Below are 12,174 nucleotides of genomic sequence, written 5' to 3'. Positions count from 1 at the left end.
AGATTCCTGTGTACTTTGGTCACGTGATTCTGATTCCTTTAGTCAGTGGCTCTAAAGGAGGGCGGTTTTGCCCCCTAGGGGATATTTGGTGATGTCAGAGGGACTTTTTCTGGTCAAAACTGGGAAGGTAAGAATACTGGTGGCATCTGGTGGATAGAGACCACCCATCTTGCTCAGCATCCTGCCATGAGCTAGACAGGCTGCCTCCAACAAGAAATGAACTGGCCCCAAATGTCAGTGGAGCTGCTTACAAGAAACTTTGCCGTGAGTTTATGTAGTGTTCAAGGTAATTTCTCAATAGCCAAGAGAAAAGGCATGTAGAAATTTCTCAACTTATGTACTTAAAAATGTACATGTTCGTGCTGCATTAAACAAGCCCAGACAAAGTGCCCTTGACAGGGAACTAGAATTCCCAGGTTCTGAACCTGGCTTTGTTAACCTGCTGAATGATTTCAATAAGTTTACTTCTCTTCTCTGAGCTTCTTTCCTTATCTGTAAAATTAATGATTTAAATTTCAACTTGTTTAAGTTGCAGATTTCTGGGCTCCATCTTGGATCTCAAACATTATGATATCTGGGTTTGAACCTAAGCCCCGATATTTTCTTTTGTGGTTAGTTCTTCTTATGTTCTCCTTAAGAAATCTTTGCCTATGCCAAAGTCATGAAGATGTGGTTAGACATCAGTTCTCTTCAAATTGATCAACGCATTTAGTGCAGTCCCAGCCAAAACTCTGGTGTTTTTCATAAAAATTGACAAACTGATTCTAAAATTGATGTGAACATACAGCGATTCTAGAATGGCCAAGAAATCTTGAAGAACAAAATCAAAGGACTTAGGTGACCAGGTTTCTAGGATCCTCTGTCCATGAAATTCTCCAGGCAAGAATACTGAAGTGGGTTGCCATTCCCTTCTCCAGAGGATCTTTCCCACCCAAGGATCGAACCCAGGTCTCCTACATTGCAGGTGGATTCTTTACCATCTGAGCCACCAGGGTGCCTCTTGTAATTGTTAACTCAGTGGAATAATATTGGCATAAGAATTGACAGGTCAGTGGAAAACAATACAAGGTTCAGAAATAGAGTTGCACATATGTGGTCACCTGAGTTACATCAAAGGCACCACTGCAATTCAGTGTAGCAAGAATCATCTAAATAAATGGTACCCGAGTGACTGGACACTTACATAGAAGAAACGAACCTTGATACCTACCTCATATCTGTACATAAGCATTAATACAAGGTGTGTTATGGATCAAGATGTGAAAGGTGGAATCATAAAGCATAGCAGAACACCTACATGAATTTGAGGAGCCAGCATTTAACAAGCTCCCTGAGTGTTGCACAGGCTAGTTAGGAACCACTGCTGTCATGTCTAGTGTTTTCTAAGCTGAATACTTGGTGCTGGGCGATAAGCTTGTAGAGACATTGTCTTTTTATTTGCGCTGCAAAATAGAGCTTTTCACACTGTAGGTGCTAGCCAGGTGCCACTTGGCTGGTGGTACAGATGAAGCCAGTGGTGACACTTGTCAGCACAGTACAGTTAAGATGCTCTGCAGTTGAGACTTAGGATCCGCTCCCCCTCCCAATTTAGTTCTATATTATTTGTTACCTTTCTCGTGTCTGATGGAAGCATTACTGACAACATCTTCATTGTGCAGATCGATGGCCAAGAGGATGGTGAACGGTTTAAGTCAGTTTTTCACTGGGACATGAAATCCAAGGATGAGGCCGCTGCACCTAACAGGCAACCACTGGTGGATGAGGTGAGGCGAGAGTTATAAACAGGTTTGGAAGCAGAGAAAAGAGTGACACATTGTGCAGATGACATGTGTAGTCAGCATTACTTCTAGAGGGAATTGGTTAAGCTTTCTTCTATCCATCTTGTCATTCCAGTGGTCTACAGAAGACCTCCATGGTCTGTTTCCCACATTCTCACAATACTTGGTATTACCAGACAAAAGTTTTGACAACCTGTAGCTTGGTTTCTTCTGTTTAAACTTTCCTGATTGCAAGTCTAGTTGAGCGTATTTTCACACATGAATGATCTGACTTTTCAGATCGCCAAAGGATGGTTCTACTCAAACTGTCCAATTTGCCGTACCTCCAGCCCACTTGGCTCCCTATCTCTTCCCCCCAATTCCAGTGAAATCCATTTCCTCATGGTCTTTCACATGAAGTCTATCATTGCCTTCATGCTTTTATTCATGGCAGTCCCCACTCTTAGAATTTATCCAACATATGTTTGTTTTTTTCTTTTTTAAAGTCAGCATGTATTTATTGAGTATTAAATGCCAGGCACTATTCCAGGCTGCTGGAATACTTCAGTGCACAAAACAGACAAAAATCTCTGCCTTCATGGAACAGACCTCCTTGAGCAGATGCTTTTTCTTATTCCTTTGCATCATCTGGCAACTGACCTCATCCCTGGAGGTCCAGCTCAAATTCCTGTCCAAATCAGGGGCCCTCACATGGAGATTGCTTTTTCAAAACTCTCACTGTGTTTATCTTCAATATAGTACATTTAAGCACCAAGCATTTTCTAATCGCTAATTGTTTCATGTGTTAGTTTTATCTCCCTAGATAAACCACACATATCTTAAAAGAGGAACTTTGTCTTCTTTTTTTTCTTTTTTGATTTTCTTTTCCTAGTGTTAATTGCTTAATCTAGCGCTTGGCGCACAACAGGTAGCAGGATTTTGAAGCTTGGCTGAATAATGCTGATTAATCTCAGATGACCTGTCCACAGCAACTCCCTGCTGCCCCATCTTGATGCAATAATGAGCCAAAAAAATGTTAAGTTACGTTTGGAACTGCTATGATATCAGTCAATCTCCGAAAGTTTTGGTTATTTAGGACATTAGGTTATTTTCTAGTTTGAAAAAAATGAACATTCTGGTTAGCTGAGACCTGCCATGTAGCAGGAGGAGTTTATCATTTTTAGAGAATTTCTGTCTTTTCTCTCTTATGTTGACGATGTAGGTGAGCATTGCTGGGAGGGTGGGGTAGGTAGGATGATCTTACCAAGCAAGTGTGTGGGCTGTGTGTTTCTCTGCATTTATGTTTTTCCTCTCCAGAGAGCCTATTGGAGTGGATACAGGGAAGGGAATGCCTGGTGCCCAGGAGCTCTGCCAGACCCTGAAATCGTAAGGATGGTGGAGGCACGAAAGTCACTGGGTGAGGTAAGGGCCCTAGGAAATTACTTTAGCAGTTAGCTTGAATGTTCATTAAGATTGTGATAGAATACTGGCCCTCCCCCAAACATTCCCATGTCCTAGTCCCCGGAACCTATGAATATGCTACTATGCATGGCCAAAGATATGATGAAGGTAGGGATTTTTTTAATTGAAGTATAGCTGATTTGCTTCCCAGGTAGCTCAGTGGTAAAGAATCCGCCTGTCAATGCAGGAGAGGCTGGAGACAAGGGAGACATGGGTTTGATCCTTGGGTTGGGAAGATCCCCTGGAGGAGGAAATGGCAACCCACTGCAGTATTCTGGCCTGGAACATCCCATGGACAGAGGAGCCTGGTGGGCTACAGTCCATCGGGTTGCAAAGAGCTGGACATGACTGAACGATTGAACAAACATACATAAGTTGATTTACAGTCTTGTGTTAGTTTCTGATGTACAGCAGAGTGATTCAGTTATATGTATACATATATATGCACATATATTCTTTTTCATGTTCTTTTCCATTATAATTAATTACAAGATAATGAATATAGTTCCCTATGCTATCCAATGGGACCTTGTTTTTTATTTTATACATAGTAGTTTGTATCTGCTAAACTCAAGTTCCTAATTAAGGTAAGGATCTTGAGATAGGAAGATTATCCTGGATGATTAACGGGGACCAAATGTGATCACAAGCGTGCTTATAAGGAGGGAGGCAGGAGAGTCAGAGTCAGAGAAAAGATGATGTGGCAACAGAAGCAGAGGTCAAAGCTGTCTGGGGCTGTAAACCAAGAACTGTGGACAGCCTCTTGAAGCTGGAAAAGGCAAAGAAATGGATTTCCTACCAGAGCTTTCAAAACCAGCCCTGATGCCCTATTTTAGATTTTGGACCTGTCGCACCATAAGAGAGATCTTAGTAGGTTTTCATTGTAGGAAAGACAATTTTACCCGAGGTTATGGAATTCCTTAATGATCTGCATGCTGTATCCTCTAGTTCTCTCCCTAAACCCAGGGCACCTGTCCTTTGAAGAAACCACTTTGGAAAATATTGTTAGGCTTGAGTAACTTTTCTTTAGCACATGGAAAGAAAACAACTGAAGCACAGTTGCTAAGGTGCTGTGTTTCGTTAGGAAAGCAGACTAGCAGAGATATTGAAAAGTAAGGAGGAGAAAAGAACAGATATTTCACTCCCAGTACTGTAGAAATGTGTCTGGTGGTGGTTTAGTCATTAAGTCGTGTCCAAATCTGCGACCCTATGGACTGTAGAGCCCGCCATGGACTGTGGGCCCATGGACTGAGGAGCCTGCCAGGCTTCTCTGTCCATAAGGACTTTCCAGGCAAGAATAGTGGAGTGGGTTGCCATTTTCGGCTTCAGGGGATCTTCCTGACCCAGGGATCTAACGTAGGTTCCCTGCACTGGAGGCAGATTCTTTATACCGACTGAGCTACCAGGGAAGTCCAGAACTGTGTCTAGTGGATGAGTTGCTGAAGGGTCTCCTGCATAATAATTGCTGCATTATCTTACAAGCCTTTGAGTCAAGTGGCCTCCCTTGGGTTGTGCCGGGTTCCACAGAGTTTAATATAAACATTGAAGGGGAAACTCTTTGACCTGGGAAATACGATTTCTTCAGCCTTGAAGGTGTTAATTTAAATCACCAAGTGAATAATTTTCAAATTTATTCCAGGAGACCAAAATATTTTCCTAGTACCATATACATTCCAGTTGCATTGGTTCTGATGATGCTTGCTATTGCAGTTTTATTCATTCTCATTGGAGATCCTATTGGTTCTCATGCTGACATTGGTCTGACCAACAGGAGTATCCAGAAGACTATGAGCAACAGAGAGGCAAAGGGAGTTTTCCAGCCATGATTACACCTGCTTATCAAAGGGCCAAGATCGCCAACCAGCTGGCCAGCCAAGTGAGTGTCTTAGTGCTTACTCGCCGTTGATTACACTAATTTTTGTCATTAGTGAATCCCTGGGATTCAGGTAAAATCCAACAGGAGAGTTCTTTGGGGGGCAGTAGGTACCCTGAGTACAATATTACGAAAAAGACTGTGTTCTACATTTTCTGTCTCAGTCATTATCTATGCCCGTGCCTCCTCTATCAATGGAGAGAAGACCATGTTGTCCACCCCAAAACTGATCCAAATAATTTTTTGAGGTTAAGCATCAAGGACACTGATTTTTATTAAGAGGGTGGCAGATCCTACTGAAGAACAGCATAGCTGGTTGATTTAGAGCTCAGATTCTGGAGCCAGCTATATTGGGATTTGAATCCTGGCTCTCTTGCTTCGTAGCTATGGGACCCTGCACAAATTACTTAACCTCTCTGTTCCCCAGCTGCTCATCTGTAAAATGGGGAAAATCATAGTCCTGCCTCATGTGATTGTTACAGAGACAAATGAATATTTGTTCAAGTTTAGCAGTTCCTGGCACTCTCTTGGACTGAACACATGTGCATGTTTTTGGAGAGGAGCCCATAAAGCAAGCCAGAAAGACCTGCCATAGATTGCCTTAAGTGTTGCCCAGTGGTGTAGCTTCAGCTCAGTCGCAGGGAGAGGTCCTACAAAGGCTGCTGGGTGTGACCTTGACTCCGTGCTGTCTCCTCACCAGGTGGAGTACAAGAGAGGGCATGATGAGCGCATCTCCAGGTTCAGCACGGTGGCGGATACCCCCGAGCTGCTCCGGGCCAAGGCTGGTGGACAGCTTCAAAGTGATGTAAGAAGGCCAAAAAGAAAAGAAAGCAATGATGATGGTGGCCAGACACTGTGACTCTTCTTTAAGGTTCCCCACTCTTTCCTAACATGGAGAAGGGTGGTCAGGTCAGATTCAGCAGCTAGCACAGACCACATGAAAACTCCTCCTTAGAAAAGTTTACACGGTATTAGTAACAAACTAGATATTTCTGATTAACCTGGAAGAATTCTCTCCTTGTCACTGCAAATTACAGAATAGAACTTCCAAAGAATTTGTACCATTTGCCTTTTCCATTCCACTTGCTCCACTGCATAATAAGATGGAAAACTTAGTGTTGTTCTGATTGGGAAGTTTAAGCACGAATCCAGGTTCAGCTTAACGAGTGGCTTCCACTTGCCTTGGTTGGCCTGCACCAGCTGCTCACAAGTATGTGTTGAATTCTGCCTTGAGCATCTCCATGTATCAGACACTGAGTGTTGGGAATAAAATGGTAAATAAGGGTCCATCAAGCACTAAACCTACTACATTGCCTAAGAGATCTGATGGGAGATGTGCATGTGTTATGGAGCCCTTAGCGGGACTTCTCACTCAGATTGCCTGGTAGATGGTGGGATTGTGGTATGTGATTCAAAACATTTCTTTTCTCAGGTGAGATACTCAGAGGCCTATGAACAGCAGAGAGGGAAAGGCAGTTTTCCTGCTATGATCACACCTGCTTATCAGATAGCCAAAAGAGCCAACGAGCTGGCAAGTGATGTAAGTGTCCGGGGCAATGTTGTCACGTGAGGGGAGGGGTCAGGAAGTTACCCAGACCTGGCGAGTCCAACTTCCTGCCTTCTTTTGTGCGCACTGTGGATCCAAGAAGGAACATTCCTTCAGAGTTTTCAGTCAGTTTTACTAGAACAATGATCTGGCACTTTTATGTCTAAGACACACTCCCTAGACTCCAGCAGAAAAAGAACTTTCCGTAGACATTCATTTTGAATCTTCTGACCCGTGTGCATAAGAGGCTAAATTTACCAGGTGTATCCTTCTCTCCCCTTCAAATAGGTGAGATACCATCAACAATATCAAAGAGAAATGAAGGGAGTGGCTGGCCCTGCTGCTGGAGCTGAGGGCCCATTGCCAAAGGATTACATGGACCAGTATGGCCAGGTATGTGATAAAGTGACTTCCTGGGAGACTATCCTTTTGGATGGTCAGGTCTCAGTTTGGCAACCCTCTAGCCCGTGACCCAACCTGTGACAGTTTACTCAGGGATTGGGCTGTCATTTATATTTGTCCTATTTATGGAACGTGGATTTCAAAGCTGGAAAGTAGCAGGCAAACAATTACACATGTTTCAGCTTGACTCACTTAGGAAAACAAATTCTAAGTACTTTATATTTCCTTTTTTAAAAAAAAAAAACTAAAGGACCTATATCAGAATGGTGCATTTGCTAGGAATAAAGCATCCTCATCTATTCATTGAAGAAAAGTCCTGAGGACTCAGACTGGCTGTGTTTAGCCTGTCACTACATAGTAGTACCAAAGGGATCAATGCATGTATTGAAAAATATTTTGCTGAGTAGCAGGATTCTTTTTCTTAGAAAGTGAATTTCTTATCTAGGTTGCCAGATAAAGCAATATGCCAGAGGGGGGAAAAAAAGCATATTGCTTTATGCCTTTTTTTCTCAATTTCATTTCTTCAGTGAACTACATCTTGACAGGATGTAAAAAGATTGAGTGACAATTACAAGCTAATTTTATTTACATATTCCTCTGTATTTTCTGGTACTAGACAGCTGTTATAAGGGGAAAATGGAACATTAATTTTTCGTGATTGTAACTAAAGAATGTTGGAAGATCAAATGTGTGTACTGGAAGAGTGTGTTCAGTTGGGCTTAGTTGATATTTTTCTCTTAATTCGACAGTTGTTTAAATTTTTTGGCACTGAGTAGACTTTACAACACATGTAACTTATTCGATATATATAATTTATAAAAGGAAACAAATAACTGATTTTTCTACTTCAGAAAACTGAGTTGCTTACATTGGGGGATATATTCATGTGAAGCTTTAATTTTTTTTTAATTAGTTAATTAATTAATTTTACTTTACAATATTGTGTTGGTTTTGCCACACATTGACATGAATCAGCCACGGGTGTACATGTGTTCTCCATCCTGAACCCCCCTCCCACCTCCCTCCCCATCCCATCCCGCTGGGTCATCCCAGTGCACCAGCCCCGAACACCCTGTCTCAAGCATCAAACCTGGACTGGCAATTCGTTTCACATATGATGATATACATGTTTCATGTGAAACTAAATAAATATAGGTTTCGACCCCTTTGCAAATGTCTGTCTGAACACAAATGTTTGAATTTATAAGGCCATTTTATTAAATTCCACAATAATTGTTAGTCAAATGGTCTCTTAGTGCTTAAAGCTCAATGAGAATATTTTTTGTAATTGTATTTATTTGTTTATTTTTGGTGGTGCTGGGTCTTTGTTGCTGTGTGGGCTTTTCTCTGGTTGCAGTGAGCAGGAGCTACTCTCTAGTTGGCATGTGCAGGCTTCTCATTGCAATAGTCTCCTTTGTTGCGGAGCACAGGCTCTAGGGTGCACAGGCTTCAGCAGTTGTGACACGTGGACTCGAGAGCAAAGGCTCAATAGTTGTAATGCATGGGCTTACTTGCTCTGTGGCATGTGGGATCTTACTGAATCAGGGATCAAACTCATGTCGCCTGCATTGACAGGCAGATTCCTTACCTCTGAGCCCCCAGGGAAACCCCAAAATATGTTTTTATTGGTTTTATGTTCTAAATATGTTGCTCAGATACTCTGGACAACTTTTCAAAGTCAGTTTTAAAAATACTTGGCTTCCATATTCAGCAGAAAATATTTTGTTCTATATTTGGGCCGTCCTATCTACCACTGTTATTACACACATATAATTTCTTATGTGTGTCTAGGCCTTTCTATACACAGTGATGAAATCTAACTTCCTACTGCCAGAGTGGAGCCTTGATTATTAGGGCATTTTGGTTAAGTTTCCAATCGTGATAATGGGCTTCCCAGGTGGTGCTACCGGTAAAGAATTCATCTGCCAATGCAGGAGATATAAGAGACGTGGGTTTGATCTCTGGGTTGGGAAGATCCCTTGGAGTAGGAAATGACACCTCAGTCCAGTGAACTCACCTGGAAAATTTCATGGGCAGAGGAGCCTGATGGGCTATAGTCCATGAGACTGCAAAGAGTCTGATATGACTAAGCGGCTGAGCACACAGCACGTGGAATCATGATAATAACAAATACAAGAATCAAACTGAGTCTGGTTTGATAGCACCACCAGCAGCTGTCAGTCAAGAGGACTCCATCCCCTGTGGTGCTTCATTATGATTTATGTGACTCGTCAGGGTGAGAGTAGCAGGGAGTGAGAAAGAAACAGGCAGTCAGATGAACGATAAATATCTGTAATGCCTAAATGACAAAATAATTCATTCTTTTTAATGCATATTTTTAGGTTAATGGACTTTAGCATGTAATCTATTATTGTAACCAGTCGTCTTCCCAATAGGATTAAGTGTCTCAAAAAGATTTACATACTAAAAAAAAAAGATTTACATACACAACATATATTCATATAAACAGAGACGTTAAAATAAAGCTACAAACCAACTCCAAATCATAATGCAGAAAGGGCAAAAGGAGGCTACCAAAGAATTTGAGTCTTTGTTATTATTATTTTTTTAGCTTGACTTTTTTCACTTACTATATGTGGCCCAGAACCTTCTGGCAACCAACCAAAAAGGAGCTCTTAGGCTAAGCAGTTGTCATTACTGGGTAGAAAGGAGCCCTGGGCATTCTAATTTGACCCAACTCTTTCATATAAGAGAGTAGTATGCCAGGCTTGGAATGGTGTTTCTGGAGCCAGGCAGCCCCACCACGGAGGAGGCCAGAGTGAGATGGAGTCATGAGCCCGAGGGGACACACTAAGGGTTGTTTCAGATCGGTGGGAGCACAGATGAGGAAGCAGCCGGTTCTGCCTGGGGCAGGCCCGGGAGTGAGGGAGGAGTTCCCTGGAGAGAAGGTAGCATCTGATGGAGTTTTGAAGTACATCTGGTTCCTGATTGCTGGGGAAAGTGTACACCAGTGACGTGGGGCTTCCCAGCTGCTGCTGCTGCTGCTGCTAAGTCACTTCAGTCGTGTCCAACTCTGTGCGACCCCATAGACGGCAGCCCACCAGGCTCCGCCGTCCCTGGGATTTTCCAGGCAAGAGTACTGGAGTGGGTTGCCATTGCCTTCTCCATGCAGGTGGTGCTAGTGGTAAAGAACCTGCCTGCCAATGCAGGAAACGTAAGAGCCTTGGATTCGATCCCTGGGTCGGGAAGATCCCATAGAGACGGGCATGACAACCCATTCCCATACTCTTGCCTGGAGAATCCCATGGACAGAGGAGCCAGGTGGGCTAAGTCTGTAGGGTCGCAAAGAGTTGGATGTCACTGAAGCGACTTAGAACAAACGTGAGGACATTTCCATGAGAAGGAGGGTTCTCCTTTATGGGAGTGGCAGGGTGATGTTGTGGGGAGGAAGGAAGAAATCGAGACTCAGATTGTAATACTTAGTTTGAAATATACATTTGGTCCCAGTTGAGATCATCTTATGGAAATTTGAAATCTTTTCCTCCAAATATCAAAAATTCAAATTGTTATATAACCTTCCTTTATTGGTAAATGAAATGAATCCATCGTTGGGGGAGGCAGTTTGTGGGATATCAGTGCCTCTCTGCATAGACCTGCCAACAGGTCTGTGAACAGTAGCGTTCAAGATCCTTGGAAGGCAGAGGGACTTTCCTGGTGTCTTTTAAGAAATGATTACTCCATGCGCCTAGGAGACTCATACAGCGTCATAACTTATCTGATGGGAACAATGATGCCAATGATAGTCGTTTCCATTTACTTAGTGCTGACCCCAGTAAGTGTGCTGGGCAATAGTAGGTGGGTCTGCCTCCAGAGTCCACCAGCTCAATAACCACATGTACTGCTCTTAGGGGTGAACACAGGAGGGTTCAGTGTGGACGGGCCTCCATGGGAACAGGAGATATAAGAACAAGAGATGTAGGAGAGATCATTGCTAATCCCCTACCCATTCCAGTGAAAGAGCATTACTGATTAAAGTGTTTTGAAATTAGCTAATTATCTATTTGGCTGCACTGAGTCTTTGTTGCTTTGCTTTCTCTGTTTGCGGTGAGCAGGGGCTACTCTCTGGCTGTTGTGCATGAGCTTCTCAGAGCTTCTCGTTGTGGTGGCTTCTCCTGTTGCAGAGCACAGGCTCTAGGGCACTTGAGCTTCGGTAGTTGCTGCACTCAGCCTCAGTAGTTGTGACATACAGACTTAGTTGCCCCTGCAGCATGTGGGATCCTAGGTCCCAGGCCAGGAATAGAACCCTTGTCCCCAGATTCTTAACTGCTGGACCACCAGGGAAGTCCCCTGATTAAAATTTTCTATTGACCCAGCAGGGTTACTCAGAAGAGTATGGTGAGCACAGAGGAAAGGGTAGCTTCCCGGCCATGATCACCCCAGCTTATCAGAACGCCAAGAAAGCCAACGAACTCGCTAGTGATGTAAGTACCTCATTGCGACAACCCACAGAGCCACAGAAGCAGAGGAAAAATGAGACTTTGGAGGCTGTGCTTGCTGAAACCTACAGCCAGTCAAATTTTTCAGAGCTGAGTCAAAGCAGAATGTTAACCTTCAATTCCTAACCAAATTTCCGACATCTGCTTTCTGGGTTCATACAGTTAGGTCACATTTGTCTGCTTTAAAGCAGACTGACATGGACAAACCACATCACTTACTTGAGGTCAGCCGAAGCAAGTGCAGATACCAGTCCAGCCAAATAAGATGGAGTTAGGAGAGTCTTTGCAAAATAACCCACTTTAGAAATTGGGCACTCAAGAGGAATAGCTGCTTAAAATAAACAGTATGATTATCAAACTGGGTATAACCCAGTTGATAAAATAATTTTTATTTGTAGAATGTTAGCCAATTGTCCATCGTTGAAAGATAAGCTATCATTACACTTGGTAAAGTGACATGCACACTGCAGATCTTTCACCATCTTGATCTTGATCAATCAGAAGCCCAGCATTCGTCTCATACCCCCTTTGCCCTTCTTCTTTACTTTGTTCCTACTCAGTTATTACCCATTTCCCTAGAAAAGTGCACTTTGTCCTGAGAGGGGAAATAAAGGACACATTCATCACTTGAGGCTGGATGAGAAATGGTTGTTAAAACCAAAGGCAGAATGGGTTTTT

At 43.0% G+C, this 12,174-nt stretch overlaps 1 protein-coding gene across 8 annotated transcripts in view; it reads left to right on the top strand.

Annotated features, from left to right (window-relative positions):
• The window catches only part of NRAP (nebulin related anchoring protein), an 83,682-nt gene that overhangs the window by 12,978 nt on the left and 58,530 nt on the right, over window positions 1-12,174 (top strand). For 6 of the 8 annotated variants that reach the window (XM_061162704.1, XM_061162701.1, XM_061162705.1 and 3 more), the window contains 7 exons: window positions 1,659-1,763; window positions 3,075-3,179; window positions 4,990-5,094; window positions 5,792-5,896; window positions 6,524-6,631; window positions 6,926-7,030; window positions 11,374-11,481. In XM_061162704.1, coding sequence (XP_061018687.1) covers window positions 1,659-1,763; window positions 3,075-3,179; window positions 4,990-5,094; window positions 5,792-5,896; window positions 6,524-6,631; window positions 6,926-7,030; window positions 11,374-11,481 — 741 coding nt within the window. The remainder of the gene's footprint in view (window positions 1-1,658; window positions 1,764-3,074; window positions 3,180-4,989; window positions 5,095-5,791; window positions 5,897-6,523; window positions 6,632-6,925; window positions 7,031-11,373; window positions 11,482-12,174) is intronic. The other 2 variants (XM_061162700.1, XM_061162703.1) reach the window with 2 other exon arrangements.

This window comes from Dama dama, chromosome 15 (assembly GCF_033118175.1).
Source record: "Dama dama isolate Ldn47 chromosome 15, ASM3311817v1, whole genome shotgun sequence".
NCBI lineage: Eukaryota > Metazoa > Chordata > Mammalia > Artiodactyla > Cervidae > Dama > Dama dama.
The sequence above is the reverse complement of the archived record's forward strand: the minus strand, read 5'-3'. Positions and strand labels throughout refer to the sequence as shown.